At 52.8% G+C, this 24,452-nt stretch overlaps 8 protein-coding genes across 8 annotated transcripts; 4 read left to right on the forward strand and 4 right to left on the reverse strand.

The window, feature by feature from the left end:
* Window positions 1-2,159: 2,159 nt before the first annotated feature.
* Window positions 2,160-3,810, reverse strand: J4E78_001715 (uncharacterized protein; the record flags this gene model as incomplete). Its single annotated transcript, XM_049362370.1, has 2 exons — window positions 2,160-3,569; window positions 3,625-3,810. The coding sequence occupies 2 exons, from the start codon at window positions 3,808-3,810 to the stop codon at window positions 2,160-2,162; spliced, it is 1,596 nt and encodes a 531-aa protein (XP_049224962.1).
* A 3,438-nt stretch (window positions 3,811-7,248) lies between these two features.
* Window positions 7,249-9,623, forward strand: J4E78_001716 (uncharacterized protein; the record flags this gene model as incomplete). The annotated part of the gene is made up of 5 exons (XM_049362371.1): window positions 7,249-7,252; window positions 7,411-7,715; window positions 7,768-7,893; window positions 7,945-8,540; window positions 8,591-9,623. 5 exons carry the CDS (start codon window positions 7,249-7,251, stop codon window positions 9,621-9,623), a joined length of 2,064 nt encoding a protein of 687 aa, XP_049224963.1.
* Window positions 9,624-9,864: 241 nt separating this feature from the next.
* Window positions 9,865-11,614, reverse strand: J4E78_001717 (uncharacterized protein; the record flags this gene model as incomplete). The annotated part of the gene is made up of 4 exons (XM_049362372.1): window positions 9,865-10,776; window positions 10,833-11,375; window positions 11,421-11,533; window positions 11,587-11,614. 4 exons carry the CDS (start codon window positions 11,612-11,614, stop codon window positions 9,865-9,867), a joined length of 1,596 nt encoding a protein of 531 aa, XP_049224964.1.
* A 1,595-nt stretch (window positions 11,615-13,209) lies between these two features.
* On the forward strand, window positions 13,210-14,783 carry J4E78_001718 (uncharacterized protein; the record flags this gene model as incomplete). The annotated part of the gene is made up of 2 exons (XM_049362373.1): window positions 13,210-14,386; window positions 14,437-14,783. The coding sequence occupies 2 exons, from the start codon at window positions 13,210-13,212 to the stop codon at window positions 14,781-14,783; spliced, it is 1,524 nt and encodes a 507-aa protein (XP_049224965.1).
* A 212-nt stretch (window positions 14,784-14,995) lies between these two features.
* J4E78_001719 (uncharacterized protein) lies at window positions 14,996-16,389 on the reverse strand (the record flags this gene model as incomplete). The annotated part of the gene is made up of 3 exons (XM_049362374.1): window positions 14,996-15,639; window positions 15,691-15,991; window positions 16,099-16,389. The coding sequence occupies 3 exons, from the start codon at window positions 16,387-16,389 to the stop codon at window positions 14,996-14,998; spliced, it is 1,236 nt and encodes a 411-aa protein (XP_049224966.1).
* Window positions 16,390-17,496: 1,107 nt separating this feature from the next.
* Window positions 17,497-19,350, forward strand: J4E78_001720 (uncharacterized protein; the record flags this gene model as incomplete). Its single annotated transcript, XM_049362375.1, has 5 exons — window positions 17,497-17,722; window positions 17,787-17,986; window positions 18,082-18,550; window positions 18,611-18,837; window positions 18,907-19,350. 5 exons carry the CDS (start codon window positions 17,497-17,499, stop codon window positions 19,348-19,350), a joined length of 1,566 nt encoding a protein of 521 aa, XP_049224967.1.
* Window positions 19,351-19,724: 374 nt separating this feature from the next.
* On the forward strand, window positions 19,725-21,314 carry J4E78_001721 (uncharacterized protein; the record flags this gene model as incomplete). The annotated part of the gene is made up of 1 exon (XM_049362376.1): window positions 19,725-21,314. One exon carries the CDS (start codon window positions 19,725-19,727, stop codon window positions 21,312-21,314), a length of 1,590 nt encoding a protein of 529 aa, XP_049224968.1.
* Window positions 21,315-21,642: 328 nt separating this feature from the next.
* J4E78_001722 (uncharacterized protein) lies at window positions 21,643-24,005 on the reverse strand (the record flags this gene model as incomplete). Its single annotated transcript, XM_049362377.1, has 3 exons — window positions 21,643-21,856; window positions 21,921-23,917; window positions 23,970-24,005. The coding sequence occupies 3 exons, from the start codon at window positions 24,003-24,005 to the stop codon at window positions 21,643-21,645; spliced, it is 2,247 nt and encodes a 748-aa protein (XP_049224969.1).
* Window positions 24,006-24,452: the final 447 nt, after the last annotated feature.

Raw genomic sequence — 24,452 nt, forward strand, 5'->3', positions numbered from 1 at the left:
CTAAGGCTCAGTATTGGTTTCACGATGAACGGCGAAAGCTCGAAATCTCCGCAATCAGGATCGACACAATCATAGCAACAGGTGTTGCTGTAGGCACGTTCTGTTCTGCTCAAGACTACCTGACAGCTTTTCTACAATGGCGCGCAATGCTGCTGCATGAACTGAATGTGGGAGAAGGCAATGATACCGATCCAATTCACAGCTCTTTCTGTAGGACGCTATGTCTTGGACAAGTGCCGCTAGAATGGAGCCAGTCAGGCATGTGGCACGGCCTCTGTTACCACGTCTTCGCAGCTCTTATTCGCGAAAGAATGCCTCGCCTACCACTGGACAAAGACCTTGAACGTCACGTGAGCACAACGGGGCTCATTCAGCCCAAACTACGGCGCACGTTCTTGCAAGACCATCTCGGTAACCGTATGATGGGACGTAGCCTGTGTCTTACAGAAGGCGGCTTGATTGGTATGGGTTCGGGCTACATGAAAGCAGAAGATGTTGTTGTCGTTCCGTTTGGTTGTTCCACACCTATCCTGCTCCGCCCGGAGGGCCGTCGCAACGAGTATAGGTACGTGGGTGACGTCTATATCGACGGGTACATGCACGGCGAAGCCCTGGCTCAAATGGAAGCAAGAGATCCGAGGAGAGTGGTTTCTAAGTACATGCTTTGTTAATGCAGGGACGATTGTATTACACCATGAATGTTGCGGCTGTACTGCGGCGTTTTGACGATCTCGATGCAAACGCCAACAATATAATACGCAAAAAAGCCGTCTCTGTCACATACGACCATAGGATCTTGACACCAGCGCTTCCCGTTCGCTCAGCGGTACTTAAGCAAGATACCGGCGCATTAGTACTCGGGTGGGTGACCACCGGGGAATACGCGCTGTTGTATGTTTTTGTCAAAAAGACCGTTTTTTTTTTGGAGCCGCCAACGCGGGTTTTCCGCCCCCAAATTGCCCAGGTTTCGCCCTATCGCTTGGCAACCACTCACCGCACGCGTTACACAGCCACGACAGGCTCTAAGATGAGATAAACGCCTGGCCCCAAAGATCCTCCGCCAACTAACTTAATAAGTATAGAAGCACCTGCCAGTGGTAATCCCGTTATAACCAACCTCGGTCCCCCCTCGCACTAGGATGGCCATGCGTCTGCTCCTCCGCCTTGCAGATCTATCTGATCTCAACCTTAGTACAGGATGTTCTCAAAAGCTCTCCTTTTTTCTTCCTCCATCACAGTAGTCTATGCGCAAAGCTGTTACTGGCGCGACGGCGGGCAACCAAATCCCCAGTACCAGCCCTGCTCCAACGACACTTCAGACCCACTCAGCCACATCTGTTGCAACATTAACGTAGTCAATGGCGAGGGAGGCTGGGACAGCTGTCTTCCGAACGGCCTATGCAGGGCTAGCACTGGAGACAATAACTTCATCTATTTTAGAGAGTCCTGTACATTGTCGGACTGGGAAGCCGGAGGCTGCCAGGAACTATGTACGAACACAGTACGATCGCGCCCTACACTTTGGCTTTATGAAAGCTTACATCTACACACAGCCAAATCAAAGAAGTGGAGACGTGAATGTCACTCCCTGTGATGGTACCGATTCGTCTGAGTACTGGTGCTGTGGCAACTCAACCGCTTGCTGTGGTGACGATGCTAGTTTTGGGAAGGAAAAAGTCGATCGTGTGTTCCTGGGCATCATCTCGAGTTCTTCGGTGTCTTCAATCGCGTCGTCTACTAGCACCTCGATTCCATTGAGCTCGTCCAGCCCCGCGGGCACTTCAACCCCATCGCCCACTACAACACCACCGAATGACGACAGTGGTGGCCTATCGACAGGCGCGAAAGCGGGGATTGGTGTGAGTGCTGCTTTTGGTGTTATCGCGCTGCTCGCTCTGGGTGCTTTTATCGGAAGACGGTCATATAAGAAGAAAAAGGAAACTGCAGAGACGACAACCTACTACGAGCCAGTCAAAGCAGAATTGTCATCAGACTATAGGCACGAAGCTCCTACCAAGGATGTTTTCCTATATGAGGCTCCGGTCCCGCAAAGGCCTGTGGAATTGCCTGGTGTTCCAATTAGACCTCAGGAGTTGCCTGGCTCTGGACGATAGGAAGATTTTGTAGATTGATTAGCTCTATGCTAGATAAGTTCGCATCTAGATAGTCTCCCCGTAGGGCGCACCCTCAAGCTTGAACCCACCAGGCTGCAGCTTTTGAAAGACAGCAGCGGGATCGTACTTGTTCGCAATCGACTTGAGCCTTGCCAGCTTCTCATCTCCGTAGCTAGGAATCACGTTCTGGTACGGTCCAGCATAGTTGAGGTAGATGAACTCAGTGTACAAATTCCGGTCTTTCGCCTCAGCCTTGGCGGCGTTCATCAAACCCAGTGCGGCTTTGTTTAGCTGTTCATCCTTGGACGCGTCGTCCCAGACCACGTAAAGCAGAGTATGCATGAGTGGACCGTCGGCGGGCGAGAGACCAAGTGCGTTGCCGCCCTTCTTGCTCATCTGCTCCATAGCCGGCACGGTAAAGGCTTGGAACGCCAGAGCGCCCTGGTCCGCTAGCGGGCCTACGTCCTTCTCGTGACGCGCTTGAAGCCAGGCCATGAAATCCCTGTCGAGCTTGTATGTGGCTGCCCAGAATGCATAGCGGCGGCCTCCGGGCATTTGGTTGGTGAGCATGACCGTGTCGTTTGCCAAGGTTCTGTTCAAAGTATTTGCCATGAGTGGAGGGATGTCAAGGTACTTCTGCAGAATAGCAGGTGGGTTGGTTTCGTCAACGGGCTCGAGATACTCCAGTTGGATTTGGGCTGCGGCGTTGCCCGCTGTCACAGCAAATGACAAGATCTGGGCTGATTTCGGGTCTTCGGTAGCGCCCTCAGCCATTGATGCAAAAGCGTCGATCAGCGCTGGGTAGCTGGCCTGCGTATGAACTCGGGTGCCGCCCCACATCAAACCCTGGGGAATTGTCTCCAGCTCAAATCTTGTAACGATACCGAAGTTGTTGCCGCCTCCGCGAAGGGCCCAATACAGATCAGGGAACAGAGTTGGCGTGACCTTCAAGATAATTCCCGATGCAGTTACAACCTCGTAAGACGCAACATTATCGCATGCGTATCCGTAGATACTGGACTGGTGGGAGATGCCGCCACCAAGAACAAGACCGAGGCCTACATCCGATGCGCGCCCACCAATGACAGCGAGGTTGTGCTCTCCAAGCTTTGTATATACTGCCCCCCATCGGTTTCCGGGTCCGATAAATGCAGTCTTCTTGTTACTGGATAGTGTGATCTCGTTCATCGCCTCCATAGTAATGGTTATGCCACCCTCAATGCTAGATGCGCCTGGGAACGCGGTGTGTCCTCCACCCTTGACTGCAAAGGGACATTGTGTGAGACGGGATACTAATATCGTCGTCGATACGTCGATCGCCTTCGAAGGCCGGAAAACGCAGGCTGGGTTGACAGACGCTGCCTGGTTGGACCAGTATCCGCTCGTGAAGGTATCGTAGGATTCTGAACCGCTAGAAAGTAGCTTGCTTCCGAAGATGAGCTTTAGTGAGCTACACTGTTGAGCATGTTAGCTGGAGTCCTCTACACAAGTGACGTTACAGGTTCCTTACAGCGGCGCTACACGGGCTTGAGAGTGAGCGCTTCTCGACCAAAGCAGCCAAGTCGGGAAGAGCAGAGACATTGACGCCGTTGGCGAAGAGAGCTTCCGAGACGTTGAAGTCGGTAGGCTCGAAGGCGTCCTGGGCGACCGCGTTGCCAGCGAGGACTCCAAGTATGGCAAGGAACGAGGCCTTCATGCTGGGCTTGGATTGGAGGTTCGGTGGAAGGAAGCTGGAGCTTTCCAGAGCTATTTATTGCTGGAAAGACATTGATTCTGCGCGTCGTTTAGCAACCTTACCTGGGCAGACGTCTCCTTGCGCTTTGCGACTTCAAGGGAATCCGAAGGATCATAATTTGTTGTCTAGAAGCGCCGCAGTATGAAAACGATGCTTAGCCGCATACCGCGCCGCAATTCGGTTCTGCCGTGGAACCTGCATCGAAGAGGTGGCGCTGCCTGAGGCGAATGAGCATACTTCAATCTCGGAGCATTGGCTCAAGAAGAGTCGCGTGCAGGTACGCGCATGTGCAGGAGCTTGTGCGATGGAACACGCAGATGCAAGTCCATTCTCGCGTACGCGATGGAGTCCTTGGTGTCTGTACCTAGTTAAGCATGAATGGAAGCGAGATGCAACGTGGTAGATGAAGCACCCTCTACGCGTCCTAGGTAATTGGTGCTCAAATCGCCGGCTTCAATCCGACCTGTCGCTCTGGTTGTTGCGCACAGGTAGCGTGCCTATCGAAAGAAGGTGGGTAGTACATTGTAGGCCAGATGAAAGTTGAAGGGCGACCCTTCCTGCCAGCCCGTCACGCCCTCCAGGGCTTGTTTCGGGGAGAGTGGGCCGCACGGATGCTGAATAAGCGCTAGATCGCGCCGCGCCCTCCAACACTGTGCCTGGTGGCACCTGCACGCCACTCCGCGTCAACTCATCCATTGTCTTGGCAAAGGGATTGCTCTACCCGATAACACCTGCATCTTGATCTGCCGCAAGCGAAACGAACCGCAGTGTCATAGGAGCGTTTTATGCTCCGGAGGCAGGCGAGTAGAACAGCGACGGCACGGGATTCGGCAGGCGCAAGCGACATCTCCAGTGCCACCATTCATCCACGGAGAGTCTTGTGCGCTATCCATCTTATCCTACTCTTGTACAGGAGGGGAACGTGTATCTTTGGTGCATGGCTCTTACTCTGCGTCGTTCTTCCAGAATTGACCAACCTTATTGACTCGGTCATGGACAAGTCCACGCTGCTGTCAACATGCAAGAGCAAGTTCGAGGGAGGTATACTAAATTTACAACAACGAGATCTTAGATAGCCCTGCCTACCCCTGACTACGATCAAGCAATCAGCGATTGTAGATCCGGTGCTGGAAATTGGTCATGGCCCTTTGGTCAATGTGATCCCCTCTGCCGGTAGACACGAAACCTGAGGGTGGTCTTACGCCGCATGCTCGCATGCACTGACACGACAATGATATCGAATAACTATCACGTCTCGGAGCTTGCTCCGACAATAGATGACCGATACTCTCCATTGTATCTTTGTTATCTTTGTTTACTTCCGGTTCACACCATATCAGCAACGATGTCGGCAAAAACGAACGGTTTCGCTCAGGGAACAGTGCTGAAGGTCGCATACTCTATGCTTGGCTTAACCAGCTCAGTTGTCCTTGCGAGGATTGGTCTCAACATCATCCGACCGAGAAGGCTGACAGCCTCTGACTACTTTGTATTTGTCGCCTTCGCCATTTATGTGACGATGTGCGCTCTCTACATTGCATTGTCTCCCTATATGCAGAGAGTATATGCCGTCTCGAATCGAGAAATTCCGCCTTATCCAGACTTGCGGCATGATAGCATGATGATGGCGAAGATGGTGTTCATTGCCTTCTGCATGTTTTGGGCAGTGCTGTGGTCGATCAAACTATCTTTGCTGCTGCTTTATCGGAGATTATTGAATGGCATATCTCCGCGCTGGACCTTTGTATGGTGGTGCATAGCTGGAATCTGCTTAGTGGTAAGATAACACTGTTGTGCAGACTTTGGTAGCACTCACTTGGACGACGGCTGACGTTGGAGACAGACTTTTGCTGGCAATTACGTTTTCTACTTTCAGTCATGCGGTACCATACCGGGCTTCTGGACAGGAGGATGTGTAAGTCCTTGTTGTGCAAACGATACATACTGGACTGCCTACTAACCACATCCCGCTCTAGACTGGCGAAGGTCCGCACCACACCCAGCTCGTCAGCCTGTACTACTCCTTTGCCGCAGATACTTCAACAAATATGATGAGTATGTCGTATAGCATCTGTGCAGCTCGGTTCTATCTGCTGACTGTCGGCTTTCATAGTTATGGCGCTTCCAACATGGCTCACCTGGAATCTCCAGATGCCACGAAGCAAGAAAATATCAATCTTGTGTCTCTTCGCAACGGGTGTCGTTTGTATACTCTTCGCCTGTCTCCGAGTCACGCAAGTTGCGATCAACGCATCAAAGCCCGAGGCTGCAGGCCAACCACTTGATCCCACTTGGCTCGCTATCTGGGGCATGGTGGAGTGTTCCATTGGTATGTCGGAACAGAAACCATTACATACAATCACTAATCTTTTTCCAGCTGTCATCATTGGCTGCTGCCCCGCATTCGCCGTTCTTCTCAACGCTTTTCGTGTCAATACCTCTTACGATTCGCGCGGTTACCGAAGACAGACTGATGGCTTCGCGGACAGAAGCAAGGGGAGTAGATTGGAGCTCAGGCCTAGTGGATACAACAAGCCTTCGAAGCCAATCTTTGAGCAAGGACTGGCGGAGTTACACTGGGCTGGCGCGCATAGTAGCCAGGAGGAATTGAGAGCGAAGCATGATGGCATCATGCTTTCGACCACAGTAACGCACGAGCAAGGCCTGATACATATGTTGAGGAAATCATGATAGATAAGCTTGCGCATGAGCGTCGCTTCCCACTACCAAACGTTAATGCTCACTTTCACGTAGGTATAGACATCTACCACGGCCGTTAGTCATATACCTCGCTTCTTCAGCCACTCTCCAATCGCGGGTCATGCGCAGCGTCTCTCTCGTGGCAGTCTTGGATGATGTCGTTTGGCCTTGAACAAAGAAGTCCTGAATCAATTTCAAAGCATGAGCTATCGAACGCAAGCTATGTGGTAAAGCAAGCGAAAGCTATTCCTGCTACGCGTCCACTCGTGCTGCTCCATTGCGTGCTGCAAAGCGTTCGATGACGTCACACGCCCACACCTGTGTTGGCGCGCAACACGGCACCTCTCTTTCCAGTCATCGCAAAATTGCTGCGAGCCACCTTTTTGGCATGCCTTGGGCCTGGAAAGGCATGGCGCACCTGATTTGGAAAGGATCGAAGCAGGGAAAACACGGGAGGCCAGATGTGGTGGGGTTTGGCGATCATGATCGCTCTCCGCGGTCCTGGAAACCGTAGATTCTTTCAGCTCCACACGTTCACCCAGACTGTGGGAAAGACTCAGGACCCTATAGTGAGCCACATGCAGAGACACCGTGAATATTTGATCGCTAACATTTAGCGCACGGTTACGAGCCTCAAAGGTATTGAAGTTAGGAGTCCAATTTAGCGTCGCGCGGCTTCACATGTGCAGATCGCCACTGATGCGTGTGGCTTGCCGTTCGTTAGTGCGTACATGACGTAGAGGGCAATTGCGGCCCTACGCGTCTTTCTTGCCGTATGAAGGCCATTACATTGCAAGGCTACCCTCCTCCTTTTACCCTTTGACCTCGATACATTCACACCTACGCACATCTGACGCCTAGTACTGGACGTCAACATGTCGACCGGAGGTGTGGTCTACAAGGACCTCCTGCCTATACCGGATACGGATCCTACAGAACATGAGGGGAAGTCTACCACGCTACGGAATGCGCCTACGGAGAGCCATGCGCTAGCTCTAGAGGCTGCTAAGTCAGCGCCTCCGGAAGAGAAGGGTGCTGCGCAGATAGCTCACGGAGATGAAGTGGTGGACCTTGGATGGAATGAGCCAAAGGAACTCGTCGCGAAGCCGCTCGTCGGAGGTCTGGGTAACGAGGACTTGTGGCTGTTGGTCCGACGTTTCAATAAGGTGAGAGCAAGGTGTAACTGCAACCCTACAATCGGGTACTGACAGTGAGTAGCAAATGTACCATGTCAAAGAGATTCCAACAGCGCCTCCTGGGGGCTTGGACATGAACATCGCGGATGAGGAAGAGTTCTCACCAGACAAGCTTCGCGCCAATATCGAACGCTTATATATGACTATAGTAAGCATTTGGAGAGGGAATAGCGAACGCGATTGATTTAACCGCGCATAGGGCATCGGTCTAATCGGATTTGGCAAGCACATCGTTCGCATCCGCTCATGGAGAGAGACGCGTCGCACTGCATGGTTCTGCTCCGCATACTTTGCCGCCTGGATCTTCGACATGATCGTGCCCTTGATAACTGTGACTTTGGTTACGCTCATTGTTTACCCCCCGGCTCGCGGTGCCATGTTCCCACCAGCACCTATCGCTCTTGTCAGCTCTACGGGAGGTGTACAGAAGCCGAAGTCTGGAACTCTAGGCAGTACAGACAGTGCTACCGGAGCACCTGAAAATCACAAGGGTGAGGCTGTTGAGCAAGAGGCCTCGAATTTCGTCAACGGCTTTGCGTCGATAGCGCTATCGAGCGCGACTGGCAAGCACCCACAGGGAGAGCCCCCGGATGAAGACTCTCCTGACAGCAGTGTACCGGATCCTACTAGGCTCGCCATCGGTGCTGCGGATGCAAGGGATCAGGCTGCTGGTGCCAAGCCTAGCAAGCACCACGACAAGACTAAAGTTCCCATGGAGACTGCCATGTGGACGAAAATGAGGCCTATCATGCACGGTATCGCAGATGTCACAGACACATGGGAGCGGTTCGCGAAGTAAGCACTCGTCTATCAGCGTTTGCCTGAAATTACTGACATGATCACAGTATGCTTGAACCAACTCCCCCATTCCCAAAGAACAGATCTCATCTTCGACTCGCAGTCGTAGTGGCACCGCTCGTTCTTGTGTCACTATTCGTAACATCGTACATGTTCATGAAGGGTGTCACTTTCGGTGCTGGCTTTGGCTTCTTCGGTGATCCTGTCATACAGCGAGGACTGGCGCTGCTTAACAAGAAGTTTCCCAACTGGCAAAAGCTGCTCGAGCTCCGCAATACGCTACTAAAGGGTGTACCTACCAACGCCCAGCTCACTGTTACTCTTCTTAGAATCGGCGAAGCGAACAAAGCCCCACTGCCACCGCCGCCTCACGTAGCGCAAGCGCCAGAAGAGAAGCCCGTCAATATCAACGAGGAAGAGCTGCGCGCCACAGGTGCCGACTGGCCACTCAACGCAACCCAAGAAGAACTTGATGAAGCCATGGCCCACGACCCTACTACTGCGCACGAAACCGGCGGTGAAGATATTGACCAAGCCAAAGACAGCAAGCACGGCAAGAAGGGAACTAAGATCCTCAACTTCTTCCGCGGCACCGTCAAGGGCGGCGTCGAGACCACCATGACAGCTGACAAAGTCAAAGCTGCCGCCGGCTCGACCCATGCCAAAAACAGACTGGGTGCTGTACCACGCAGGGGAGTTGATCTCACATCCGGTCCAGTCGAATTCAAAGCCCGACATGATGGCAAGAAAGGACATGTGTACATCGCTACCAAGTCCACGATTCCATCTATTGCCTTTTCCACAGACAAGACTATCGAGAAAATTGGTAGCGCAGATAGAGAGGATCTGCACCCGTCCTGGAGTTTACCGGTTGGAGAAATCATGGAGATGAAGAAGGTCGGTGGCTTTGGCTGGAAGGCGAAGTTGGTTGTTGGATGGGCTATGGGACGGGAGGTCGCTGATGGATTGATCATCACTGACAGGCAGCTTAACGAATACCGCATAATGGCGCTTCCTTTGAGAGACGAGTTGTTCAATCGGCTGGTGGCCATGGGTGGTCAAAAGTGGGAGTGCTGGTAGAGGTTTCACGATGTTCACATAGTCTAATTCTTACGAAAGAGTCCGTTCCATGATGATCTCATTGCTTGGAGAATAAGTATCTTTATCTAGCCGTGAACTCCCACTTTTCATCCCACCCTGAGGGATACATCCCATCCACTGTGCTCGGGCACCGCATGCAAAGTCCGCCGTGACGTTAGTCAAACCACTTGTAGTCCCACCTTCCTCCATGTTCAATACCGTGAAGTCGCCTCGCCCCCACCTACTCCTCCTCCATGTCCATCTCATCGTCACCGTCGTTCTCAACAGTAGCAATGGCAGTGCCATTGGCAGCGGCAACTCCTGCATCGTACGAGTCACAAGCCTTTGCCGAAGCCAAAGCCAGCGACTGTTTCATCACCAGCTTACTGGTGTTGGCATTCAAGCCTTTGGAGCGACACATCTTCTTGAGCTCGTTCTGGTTGTACTCGTCATCAGCATCAACTATAGCCTGCAGCAGGGTGTCCTTGTCCACCCTGCGCGGAAGATCAATACCACGACTCTCACATATCTTCTTCAGATCAAGGAAGGAGAGATAAGAACGCGGATCGGTGTAGTTGGGGTCCACTGTCTTGGTCTTGGTCTTGGTTGGGGCCGGAGAGGCGTCCTCGTTCTTCTTTGTTTCAGGGGCTTTGCCCTTGGTCTTGATCTGGGTATTGCGCTGAGTCTTCGAGATCCTATTCGCGTTGGCTCGGGCAAGGCGGATCTGGGCTTGGGCTGCACGGGTCATGGCGCGATGAGCCTTTGCTTGCTCTTTGGCTTGGCGCTTCTCTGCGATCTCCTCTGCCTTCTGAGCGTTGAGCACCCTGGCATCGTTCTTGATCTTAGCCTCGGCAGCTTCCAGGGCGTCCTTGTCGGCCTGCTCCTTGATACGGGTCTTCTCACGCATCATGCGGTACTCTTCCATATCCATACGGCGGGCGTCGGGGTCGTCGTCCATATCGGTAGGAATGCGGGCTGTGCCTTCGACAAGTTCATTGTAACGGTTACGGCAGGCCTTGGCAGAGAAGAGTGCGTTCTTGTTCAGGCGACGCATGTAATCGGAGACTTTGCGGAAGCGCCAGGCGCGAATGCGCTCCAACTCGTAGTTGACCTCGATGTCGGCAAGTGCGTAAGACTGAATCAGAAGTTCATCCTAAAAGTTCAAATTAGTCAAATCATAAAGGGGGTGTCACTCGATGAGGAACTTACATCAGCGTATTCCCACTCCTTGTATCCCTCCTTCAGAAGGAAGTCGACGTTCTCACACTGAGCAAGGCGGATGCGCATGATACGCGTGGAGATGGACTTCTGGTCGTAACGAACACGACCATCTTTGGCGAGTTTGTCGGCGATCTGGCGGTCACTGAAGCCCTTCTCACGCATCGTCATCATGAGTTCGTCGTCAGAGTCCAACTCGTGAGTGACACGCTTGTGATAAGCTGGAAGACTCTCGCCCTTGCGACGGTCATGGCGGCCAAAAGTACCGGGCTTGCGCGAAGGCTTGCTGTAGAGGAAGCTGTTGTCTTCATCCAATATGAAAGCTTCAGCGTCGCCAGTTGGGACACCAATGACGGACCGCTGAAGACCCTTGGTCTTGGAGGCGTTATTGGTTCGGACACGCTTGCGCTTCTGACCGGTCATGTTGTCGTCGTACTCAGGATCGTAGTCGTCTACCTCTACCTCTACCTCGTCCTCGTCTTCCGGGATGCCGAGATCCTCATAGCCATCGAGCTTGAAGTCGCCGTCATCGGACTATTTAAAGTTAGCGGTTTCCTAATGATCAATTCATATACTTACATCGTCAGCTGCTTGAGCAGCGTCCTCGATGTAGTCGTCGTCCTCACCACTAGCACTGCCGACTGCGTCGTTCAAGTCGTTCTGAACGGGCTTGGCGTCATCTGACTCGTCGCCTATAGTTTTTTGTTAGAAAATGCGCAGGCAGGACAAATACGACAGTACTTACCGTAGAAGTTGAAGGCGTCATTAGCCATGTTGCGGACTACAGTGGTGGTTGCGGCGGTAGTATGTATAGCGTCGGTACTGTGAAGCGCGACACAGTGTTTGATCGCCTGATGAGTTGTATCGTTTTGGTGTACTGAAGCACCACGGGGTAGTCTGTCGGGGTTGCAGAAGAACAAACACGTTAGCCCAGTGTAGGCGCCAAAGGTAAAGGTGGGTAGTCCGATTGCGCACGGTGTGCGGCCGGAGGCTTCAGTGAGCCCAAATCAGATAATTCGCGCAGACAAGAAATGTATTGACTTACTTCAAAGTTATTGTGGGCGATCAAGATGATGGAGGAAAGATGTAGGAATGAAGTAATATACTGCTTATATAGTGGGGTGGGGAGGAGTGCGGGCTGTAGACGTGGTCGACGAAAGCACGTGATTGCGAATCTTCTGCGTCTCCTACATGTAAGAGAACGGGGCAGTAGTGAGAATGCAACTTTGAGATATCATATCTGATATCTAGGACATGAACGAGGTGTAGGTCCATGTCACACATTGAAGTGCTCTCCTTGAATGCTCGGATTTGGTCAGCTTGAGAGTAATCAGGAGGCAAACCAAAATATGTGAATAACCGCGACAACATCCATGAGGTTTACCCGATATCGCTCATTGAGGGTGCGTGGTCAACGTTATCGCTTGATTTGGGAACTGTGCTATGCTGCGGTGGCCGGTCTCTTGATATTTGGAAATTTGACATGAACAGGCGAAACTATGTACCGGTCGGAAGTAAAATGTCTTCCGAAGGAACCTTGAAGCCAGGAATGATCGGCGCATGGATGATGTGCCATCCATCGTACTGTAGTTCTTAAACGCCTACTTCCGTTCTCACTAACCAGTGGACCGAAAGCAGGCCGGAGGTCAAGTAATCCACTGCACTGATTGGGGCGGAACATGAGAGCAACAGCTTTTGACCGTCAAATCCCGACTAAGAGGAACTGCCACTACGTAGTAGTGTAAGTCAGAAGGTGTGTGTAGTTCTGACGTAGATTAGATGCACGATCGAGGCTGTTATTACATAATCCGAACGGTCCAAGAGATATTGATCTATCATTTGTGAGCGGTCGACGTCTTCCAAGTCTAGATGAACCTCTTTGAGTGCAATGCTTGGGCATGCATGGCCATTGTTTGCAGTGGCGGATTCGCCAAACGCTGATTTTGGAGAGGATATTGAGATATCAGCGACCGAAGCTGTGAAGAAGGCTGCCGAGAGTTTGTATCCATATCCAACCAGTAATTGACGTGTTCCAGAATCTTTCCAATCTCGTGCTGTCGGGGCGAGGTTTGACGGGTCGACGTGTGAGAAGTCAGGAGTCGCGCTAGTCGCCCCTCATGGCGTGGCGCGAGCTCTAGATCGACACCCCTGCCCATGACGTAGCGCGTGTAAACGCGGGACATCAAATCAGGGCTTCTACAGCGCCGACGACGACATAGCGAGCACCGCCGAGCCTGAAGATCGCCCCCGTGCGTTCCACGTCAAATCTAGAGTGCGACATATATCCTACAAACGCCCAATCCCCTACCGCGTCTCTCACCACATCCGTACCTGCCACCAACACCCAAGGCAGACGCGCATATCCAACATGGCATCCTATCTGGAGAAAGTGCGCCGCCAGTCAAAGCAGCTGTTCCCTCAGTCAAAACAGAAACCCGGCGCCCCTCCCATCGAAGACCCTCCCAAAGTCTCGGAATCCGCCGTACCCAAAGTCGAGGATGCTGCCGTCCCAAAGATCGAAGAACCCGCTGCTGGCCCTAGCGGCCCCGTCCCCTCTCCACCAGCACCAACTGTCGCCAACGCCAGCGAAGAAGTAGGAAGCGAGCCTGTCCTTGACGCCGAAGACCAGCGATTCCTTGAGCGACTTGCCGCCATCGCCGCGGAGCCCGAAGGCACGCCCCCACCTCTCCCTCAGCGTACCGAAATAGTCGACGACAATGGCGAGAAGAAGGTCGGCAGGGATGCGCAAACAGCCCTCATGGACAATGCAGACAAAGTGCCGCTCCCCATGAGTCCACCCGAGACCACTGCTGACGCTAGCGACAAGGGCAAAGGGAAGGCCGCTGAGGGTGGACTGGGCAGGAAGAAGAGTGTCATGTCCTACTTCCAGCTGCCCAAGTTCGCCAAGAAGGACGGGGAGAAGGCCTCGAAAGACAAGAAGATCGTGGTCACGGAGAAGGACAGGACCCAATTCGCAGACGACCTACTTGCTGCCGCCGAATCCGCCAAGGCTGCCGAGCTCACCGATGCGCAGAAGGAGGACAAGGAGTTGACGGATATTTTGGATCAGCTCAACCTCTCAGCTGTGAACAACCGCGTCTTCAGCTTCAGCAAAGAGTCAGAGGAACTTCTCAACAAGTTCACGCAGGTTCTAAAAGATCTCATAAACGGGGTACCGACAGCCTACAACGACCTCGAGAAGTTGTTTACAGATTACGACAACCAACTCAAGAAGATGTACGGCAACCTACCGCCTTTCCTGCAGAACCTGGTCAAGAGTTTGCCTGCCAAGCTCACAGCTACTCTCGGCCCAGAGCTCATGGCTGCGTCGTCCGAGAAGCCAGGGTTCGATGCGCAGGCTTCCAGTAAGCCCAAGGGCAAGAGGTCTATGCTTCCTCAAGTGCCCAAAGTACCGAGTCTGAAGTCGCTGGTATCCGCTCAGGGTGCTGTTGCGACGGCGCTGAGGAGCATCGTGAACTTCCTGAAGTTCAGGTTCCCTGCTCTGGCAACTGGAACCAATGTCATCATGAGTTTGGCAGTTTTCGGTACGTATAATGTTCGTATCGCATGTAGACCACAAGCTGACTCTACTTAGTATTGCTATTCGTATTCTGGTACTGCCACAAGCGCGGTCGCGAAACCCGTCTTGAGAAGGAGCGCCTCGCTGCTGAAGATGGCCAAGCTGGACGTATTAGCAGCGCCTCCTCCATCAACGAGGAAACCGACTCTATCTTTGGCGATCAGTCCAAGGCCAAGACAAGGGACAGCGGGAGGATCACGCCTGCTTCTCCACCTCAAGAGCCACTCATCATCAAAGACAACAAAGAGAAGGAAGAAGAACAGACAGCGTCGGTAGCTGATCTCCCGAGTGTGTCTCATCTTCCCGATCCAAAATCGGGAGAGGTACCCCGCACAGCCACTCCACCTCCTGATCGCAAGTAGGCTTTGTGAAGGAGCGGAGATGAAGCTGAGGTATTTGGTTCAGATTGATATTCCCTATGCGTATACCCTGGCTTTAAGTAATACTTTAATCAACGACGCATCATGACGCTATCGTTTCAGTCTGCTATACTAGAACTCTACACTGCACTGTAACCAAGTCTGATAATGGTGCATAGGAGTACTGTTCATAGAGGCGCTCTCGTCTCTTGCCCCTATGAGGGTTTTCTCGCATGAATTACCACAACCTCAAAGTACGCATGGACCTTCCTCTCCTTCACCCCCGATCTGAACTTAGCAAAGAAAACCTGGGCCTCTTCGACCGTCCAGCCCATAACTTTCGTCAGCAGATACAGCCCCCAGCCCTCCGCTCCTTGCGTGATGTGCAACAAGTTCCACCTACCCAACTCTTTCATATGAGGATCAGCCGGCCACCCATTGACAGGGACCTTGTACACCCGCTCTTCGACATCCTTGAAACCCGCATTACGGATATACGTCGACAAATTCCAAACCTCGTAGAACGACTTACCGAAACGCTCGGACGCTTCATGGAAGAGATCGCTCCACTGAGATAAGACGTGTTCTTTGGTCAACGTGCCATCGTCGGATTTGAACTGGATGCTCATTTCCATTTCGTGGAGGTAGCCGCCTGGCTCGAGGTTGTTGTAGACTTGTGTGTAGAGTGCTGGCCAGTCGCCGATAGAGCCGTACAAGGAGCGGATGTTGATGAAGTCGAAGGGCTGGGTGTATGTCCATGGGAGAGTGACGTCGTCAATTTCGAATTTGCAGTTGGGAGGTGTGAATTGCGGTTGGATGGGGGAGAGGTCTACGCCGAGGATTTCGGCGCTGGGGTACTCTGGGAAGTAAGTCAGTTATAATATTCAGGAGATGGAGGTAAGAGACATACCGTCAGCCATGTCCATACACCATATCCCTGTTCCGCATCCCAGATCCAACACCTTCCTTGGCTCTTTGATAGGCGCCAGATGCAGCTTCTGGTTCAGCATGATCAGAAACATGTGATGCGCAATGTCGAGTTGATCGTTCTGGATCTCATCGTTGGGACCCCAGTAATCATTGTCGCCTTCACGGTACTTGTGGTAACGGCGGCCGTTTTCGAAACGACCTTTATGTATGGTTGAAGCGATGGAAGTTGTGTCGCTTGCAGCATCATCGTCGCCTAGAGCCGAGTCGGCGTCTGTACTATCCTGCTGATGTCAGAAGCTTCCTGAGAAATAATGGGTCGCGACGTTTGTTCCGCGGCGCATCATGTCTGAATGATCAAATTCTGTGAAGGAAATATTGGAATACTTACAACTAACACAAGTGGATTGACAACTTCCGCTGTTGGTGCAGGACCTTCCACTGTTTCTGAGGGAAGCCCTGTTAGAATTGCTTGACCAGCAGATGCTTCCGCTGGATCTGGTGAGGTGGTCGCCTCTTCTGGTGCGTCAGATGATACAGTGTTATCCTTTAATGGTGATGCAGTTCCAGGATATGGTGGTGCAACGTTCGCGGAGCCATCTCCAGCAATTGGATTATCTGATGGTGCAGTTGCTGACTCGCCCCCAATTGCCTTCTCTTTTCCTTTTCCAAGAGTTGCCATCGTAGAGATTCTGTTTCACTCTGTAAGCTGAACAACTTGGCTAATGGAAAACTGGCCGCCACAAGTTTTGTAAGTCTCAAGTGTTCTTCGAGCGACTGTTAGCGCGGCTATCAAGGCCAGTGACAATAGCCGCGACTGTGCCTCAATCGTACAGCAACGGCACGGAAAGAAATGGGGCAAGTAGATAAGCGAGTATACAAAAACCACTATGACGTCGTTTGATGGGTCTCGAATGACTTCAGATGCGGAAAAGGTACGGAAAAATTCAAAGATAGACCCTACCAGAAGGGAGAGATGATTAATAACGGTAGGTGCCGTTACGAAGACCCTGCCCAGACGGTAACATGATCAAGGCGCGCCTCTCCACAGGGCTAGAACGAACTGGCGCTGAGGTCCGAAGTGCTTCACACCAACGTGCATACAAGGGCAAAAACGTGGTTGTGGACCGAGATCGCGGGAGCTTCCTGCAGGCTCGACACGACGCATCGTAGCCTGTTTTCGACCGGATTGTTCTCCACCGGATGATTCGCTGGAGTAGGTTTCGCGATCGGACGAGATTTGATTGCGAAAACATAAAGAGTCGGTTACTGCTTCGTGTAAGATGATACTTGAGTCACTTGACGCTGCATTGCTGCTGTACTAACTTGCCCTATCAGCTTGTTGCGTGCCTCAATCGCTCAGCTAGGGAACCTTGACAATCAACAACACGACGCTAGCGCAAGCAGTCTTGACGTGCCGTGGCGCTTGCAAACCACTCCGGTTCCCGCTATCCTCTGTGAGGGATTGGACTTGGTTCCAGATGTCGCCATGACTTCCGTCAAACGTTGCTCGTTGGTGGGGCGCACCGAGGAAGGTATGGACAACACATGGCTTGGTCACCATGCAGCTGCGAGCTCCGCATCTTCTCCAATCCTCCAAATTGGTGCTTGACCGATCAGAGCCAGTAACAATGGTTCAATAGGAGCTTGCAGCAACGCTCTCCGCTAGTTTCTGTAGCGCACAACGGCGCCCGCGCTTTCAGGAAGGGTTGCCCCACTGATGGGAAGAACTCCCATTCATCATTTGCAACTTCAAATCCTTGCGCTCTGACATCACTTCAGGCAAGCCATGGAGTCTGTTCCGCCCGAGTCATTGCTTGACAGCGTCTCACAGCGCCTGTACGCCATCGCATTCGTCGCTGTGGCGTTCTTCGCTATCGGCCGCATACGACAGTACTTGCGTCTGAGACATTTCGCCGGACCCAGGACAACGGGATTCTCTTGGCTGTGGCATTCCAGAGCTGTCATCGGTGGCCAATCTCCTAGGTACTACGGCGAGGTTTGCGAGAAGTACGGTACGTGTCAGGAAGGCAAAAGTGCTACGCGATCTGGTGGCCTTATACTGATACTCCTCATAAGGGCCGATTGCCAGGATCGCACCGAACCACCTCATAACATCAGACCCAGAATACTGGGCACGGATCAATGCCGTGCGCTCACCGTATAAGCGATCATCATGGTACTACCATAGTGCTCGGTTTGAGACGGGGAAAGACAATGTCTTTACAGATTGCGACAACGATAGCCATGATGCCAGACGGAAGAAGATGACAGCCGGGGTACGTGGATACACAATCTGGATGATGAGGTTGCGCACCTCTAGCGGAAATTTGAGCAGCTGCGTGACCGATCTGCACTTACTAACGTATTGCAGTACTCTGGTAAAGAGAATCCAACACTAGAGCCTTCAATAGACATCCATGTGAAAGAACTTGTGAAATTGGTGCGCAAGTATGCGGCCCCAAAAGCGTCAACGAAACCATCCCAGGCCATGGATCTAGCTCAGAAGATCCCCTTCTTTACATTGGACGTAATCAGTCATGTAGGACTGGGAGAAGCATTCGGTGACTTGAATGCCGACAAAGACCTCAAAGACTACCTGAAATCGAGTGAAGAGGGTCTCAAGATTGGAAACACGGCTTTCGCGATTGGTATAGCCTGGCTCAGAGATACGCCCATCATCGGCCCCGCTATCAGTCCATCGGAGAAGGATGCCAGTGGGTTCGGTAACATGATGGCTCAAGCACGAAAGATAGTCGACTCCAGGATGTTGAAGTCAACTGAAGACAAGTCTGATATGTTCGCATCATTCGTCCGCCATGGTCTCTCGGGCAACGATCTTTGTAAGTGACACGAGTGTTGTAATACACGATGCTGGGCGTCGACTGACCCATCATGCTTAGTCCAAGAAGTCTTCGAGCAGATTCTCGCTGGATCTGACACTACAGCTGCTGCCATTCGGACCATTTTGCTTTATGTCATGAGCCACCCGCGCGTGTATGCAAAGCTGCAATCCGAGATAGATGAAGCCGTCAGAAGCGGCACGGCTCCCGCATCTCCTGGCATCATCTCAGATGCAGAAGTGCGCCGCCTGCCATATCTGGGCGCTGTCGTCCGTGAAGGAATGCGAGTAAGTATTGTCCTTTCTGGAAAGAACATGGATCTTTGAGCCAGTATGCGCTAACAGTACACCCTGCAGATACATCCGCCAGTCGCCAACATCTTTTCAAGAGTCACTCCGGATGAAGGAGATGTCGTGACCATCGACAATAGGGAGTATCACATCCCCGGCGGCACCTTGGTCGGCTACTCAGCCTGGACGATGCACCGCAACAACCGCGCTCTCTACGGCGAGGACTGTGGTACCTTCCGTCCTGAACGCTGGCTGATTGATATAAGCGACGAGGATGCGAAAGACCGTCTAACCAGAATGACAAAAACCAACGATATGATATTTGGGTACGGTCGGTGGCTCTGCCTGGGACGCAACATCGCGTTGATTGAGATACACAAGTGCATCTTTGAATTGTTGAGGCACTTTGATCTGTCGTTGACCAACCCACTGGAACCATGGAAGACGTTCAACTCGCTTGGGCTATGGGAGATCAAGGACATGTGGGTGGATGTCACCTTGAGAGAGTAGAACTACTTTAGTCTGCATCGGAGCTGGCGAAATGAAAATTTGACGTGTTTGTTGCATATCTCACCTGGTGTAGTCGAACCCATAGTAGATTGGTGTTCTGACGCGTTTTGCTTTGCTTGGTTGTGAGGGCAACATTGATGCTCGAGTTCCGGGCAGCCAATCGGCTGAAGCGCAGAGAGCGACGTACCAGCGACGAATATGTCTGAGCCTGGGACCTCTCCACCCAAATATGGCAGCATTGACCAAAGTCGCATAGCTCATATTCTCGAGATAATCGCCATGTGCGCAGACCTGACGGATCTCTCCAACAGCGACAAACGGCCGTGGCTGAAGTAATCCGGAACATGGCAAGAGCGCTCCATATCAAACCAACCATGGCAGCCACCTTCGCCCGCCATCACAACTTCGACCAAGTCCCCACGTACAATCACGGTAACGCCATCGCGAACCAACAGCCACCTTACGATGCCTATGCCGCGTCGCATCATCATGTCGCAGCCCGCCACAGCAACATGGCAGCCTATTGCGAGCCCACGACCGGCAACCCCCAACATGCTGCCAGCATGAACGACCACGGGCAACAGCACGATCACAGCTACTCCCCAGACGACACGTCTGGAAAGCGCGAGAGCTTTCAGCATGGCTTAGCCGGCCAACATCACGACTACAGGATCCACAGCCCTACGTCCGAAGCATCTTACATTGGCATCCAGCACAATTCGGCACAAGCACCCCTAGACAATGACGCGTCCGACCGTCAGTTCGCTATGCTCCCGCCTTCCAACTCGATACACCCTTCGTGGCAATCCCTCCACGATTACGCGCAGTCGCACGCCGCGGAAAACGGGTATGCGCTATCTATCAATACGACGGCTAAGAACAGGTCGCGCATCAAACTCGCCTGCGTCTGCTATGGCCAGCCGAAGAATACCCACAAACTTACGGCCGAGACGAGGGTCAGGAAGAACAGGGTCAGCTATAAGACAGGATGCAAGATGTGGATCGAGGGCAAGAAACAGGACGACGGCACGTGGCTATTGCGCGTCGGCGAACCACAACACAACCACCCTGGGCGCGAGAGTGCTGGATGGGCTGTACAACGCAAGAGAACGTGGGGCGTAGTAGGAGGGCGCATCGGGGTGGGAGGCGTCACAGCGAAGGAGGAACTCGCCAAGTCGAGCCTGACGCAAAATCAGGAAACCCTCGAAGACGTGGATGCGGAAGCCGACGGCGACGAAGACATACCCAGCGCATCTACACAGGCACCGAAGAAGCCACAACACAGCCTCGAGCGTGGAGGTCTCGTGTGGAGAATCGTTGAACAAGAAATGCTACGAAAGGGCGAACCCAACCAGGGACGCGACCGAGGGGTTGGAAGAACAGTCGAAGTGCTACAAGCAAGACTACCGGGTATACACATCTTTAAGCGTGACGTTTACAACATACGAGCGCAGATCAAGAGAGCCCGGAAGGCAGCAGGCCAACAAGTCGGCGACGGCCTCAACAGCTCAGACGATGAGGCCGAAGCCGATGCCGAAGTCGACATCCACGACACCGCACAACTCAGCGCTGACACCAGCACAAACCATCCGACTCAAAGACCCGCTCCACACCCACAGAACACATACCAACACCCCACCTCTCACACCCTCAAACCGCCCGCGCCCTTCCCACTCGTCCGAAAAGATTCACGCATCGACCCCTTACTGGACAGTCGCGGACCGCCGCCACCGAATCCTCCCGAGGCCGTCGATATAGAAGTCGACCAGTTGAGGCGGGAGAATGCAGAACTAAGACGCATGTTGACGGAACGGACGAAGCAGGTCAAGGAGAAGACTACTGAGTTAGCGGAGCGGGCAAAGGAGATCAAGGATAAGACTACGGAGATGGCGGCGCTGAAGAGTCAGGTGGAGCTGTTGAGTAATATGATGATGACGAGTGGGAGGGGGTTGATTGGGGGTTAGTGGATAGATATAGTGAGAGATCGGGGTGATCCGCGTTGGGGTAATGATGTGGGAATGTAGACCCATCTGTTGTACGAAGATGAAGATATGCAAAGGTAGTCAGATATACATATATAATCGTAAACAACGACCCATCGAATAAGCTAAACAAAAAGCCAAGAGGTATCTCAGAAAGGTATCCGTAAAAACAACCCTCCCAAAAAAGGTCCCTTTGCAAACTCCCAGTCAACAGCATCAGCGTGGTATCCAGCACCAGAAACTCCATCATAAGCTCATAGCCAACTCGTTAACCCGTCGCTCATATCAGTCACGGTTTCAGTGACGTGCTTTACGCCTCCTCGACCATGTCCTCATCTTCGCCCTCGGCGAGCATATCCTGCTCTTCGCAGCTACGCTCGACCTCGTCGGCGATGAACTGCTCGTACTCCTCCAAACTCTTCTGTACGTGGAGTTTGAAGCGCACAATGTCGTCGAGCATGCGCTCGATTTCTGTGTGGAGTTCTTCGCGGAGGGCGTTGGCGCGGAGTTGGAGTTGTTCGTACCTGAAGTAGACAATTAGCTTGCTGTCATAGAAAGTCGAATGAGGGGAAAGGGTCAAGGACTTACTCGATGTTGACGGCCATCTCTCGTTGTACCATGAGTTGGACGCTTTCTCCCAGACCGCTACGCATGCGGCCCAGTTCTTTCTCCATGCGCTCAATCTGTGCGTCAGATTGGCTCTTTTGCGTGTTTGTTATTTCGCGGAGCTTTTCTAGCTCTTCTTCTGCTTGAGCTACGCGGTGACCGAGAGCTTCGACTTCGGCTTGCTTGTCGTCCATGGCTTCTTTGATCTTGTCGAGGAGATCGTGGTTGTTCATGTCGGCTTCTAGGGCTTGGTTGCGTCGTTCGGCAATCTCTTTGCGGAGTGCAATTATGTTGGCTTTGACTGTACCACGGAGGTCCAGGTTGAGGAGATGTGCTGGCGAGTACCCTGTGCCTGCGTCGTGCAGAAGACGGTCTGATGCGTCTTGTGACGAGCCACCCATTTGTGACCCTGAGAAGTTGGGGCCATCTGTGATAGTGAGGACAAGTTCATAGTCTTGCCCCTTGGCGTTGACGGCCGTAGAAGGGATGACGCCGATCTGGTAGCCCAGATTGTTGTACCGCTCGATTGTTTGTTCGAGTTCATCCAATTTGCGAGATGCAGCGATTTCCTTCTCTGCAACCCGCTTCTTGGACTCCTCCAAGCGGACTGTCGTTGCTTGGAGAGAAGTATCAAGGCGGTCTCTTTCATTTGCCATACGGTCGATATCCGCAATGGTCATGCCTCGACCGTCAATGATAGCTTGGAGCTCTTGCTGCTCCTTCTCTGAGGCCTCAAGTTCAGCCTCAATCTCTTCAATGGACTTCTCTAGGAATGAGCAGCGGTCACTGTACTTCTTGACCTTAGCGTCCATGGAGTTGTTGTAGTTCTCAAACTTGACACGATCTTCTTCGAGGATGCGGATCTGCTCCTCCAGCTTTTGGATCCGGGGGCCGGACTTTCCTAGTTCTTCGATCTGATCCTGTAGGTATTTGTGCTCGGCCTCAAGGAGGGAGACCTGCTCGTGATGCTGGGCATTGGCGGCGTCGAACTTGGCGGCCATTGTCCGGATATGAGGCTCCATGTGCTTCTTCTGTGCTTCTTCATCGTCATCGTCGTCTTCTGCGGAAAGCCAAGTGCTGTAGGCGTCTGACAAGAAGTCAAAGATGATGCGGTCTCCAGAGACGTCGAAGCCAGCCTCAAAGCAAGCGTCGTCGTATGTACCGGCCTCATAAGCCTGCATCAGGCGTGCCAATTGCATCATCCAGTGCAGAAGACCCAAGAATGTGTACCAGTTGTTTCCACCAACAGCCGCGATCTGGGACTTCATGATCGACTTCTCAAACGGGTAGCGCATCTGCTTCAGTAGGACGGGCACCTCCTGATCGATGGACTTCTGGAAGCGATAACTGGGATCGATTCGGTTGTAGAGCCATTGGAACATGCAGTTGAAGTCTTTCTGCGTTGGCGAAGTCATGGCTTTTGCTGAGAGCACATGTTTCGACTCCATCTCGAAGTTGTTTTGGGTCAGGAATTCAAGCAGCTCCTGAGCCATGTGCTGACGGGTGCTCGCATCTTTGAGTCGGCGCGGGTCCGTCGGGGGGACGGATGGCATAGGCGCCTGTTGGAAGAAGGATTGTTTTACACCAGATTGTCCAGTTACATGCGAGGCTCGCGATTTGAACACGCTGCTCCGCCGTTGTGCGCTCTGCTCAAAGTTTGGCCCTGAAGGGGGAGCGGGGGTCTGGAATATGGAGGCGCCGGGCGCAAAACTCTTGCGCGCACTGCTTGCGCCGAAGTTGCTAGTTGAATTGCGATGTACGGACTGGAAGCCTTGCGCAAGGTCTGTTCCAGAGGATGAGCGTGGGAAGAGCGGCTGGCTCGGGCGACCGGGCGCGAGGGACATTCTACTCCCACTCTTCGACCGGGCGTGGTTCGGAGGGAATTGGGGTTGGTTCATGTTGTTGATGGAGCTCGAGCGCTTCATGGCGGAAGCGGGCATGGGAATCGCAGAAGAGTTGTTGTTTACTGGTCCTAGAGTCTGCGCGCGTGGTTAGGAGATGCGACGAGAGGGGGTCGCACACTAGACTGACCTGACGGCGCACCGAGAACATACCCGGGTCGGCCATAGTATGTGTATGTTGTGTCAATTATGCAGCGATTGTCGTCTGTTCGCGACGTCGCGGGTCAGCAAGGCGGGAGGCCGAGGGGGGTAGGGCTGGTGTTGACGCACCCGTACCCGCCTATGCAATGTTTGTTGTGATCAGGGTTTCGCGCTAGCCCACCGCAGCAACGCGCCTGGTCCGCGCCACGTGGGGTACGTATCTTGCATTGTTGACGTCTGATTATCTCGAATACGAGGCAGGTGGAGGCGGTACTAAGGTAAGAGTGTTTATTTATAGCGACCGGCGGCGAGAGATGCCATGGCCAAAGACGCACTGTCGAAGAGAACGCTAGCAGGTAGTGATATGTAAAGCCAGAGTAAAGGAAGGCTGCCAACCCCGTCGTCCTCCCCAGTCGCCACAAGATCTCATCTCGGACGCACTCATACGTGCCACTTCATCGCTATACTGTAT

Source organism: Alternaria triticimaculans, assembly GCF_023758025.1.
Source record: "Alternaria triticimaculans strain BMP 0046 chromosome Unknown scaffold_2, whole genome shotgun sequence".
Lineage (NCBI taxonomy): Eukaryota > Fungi > Ascomycota > Dothideomycetes > Pleosporales > Pleosporaceae > Alternaria > Alternaria triticimaculans.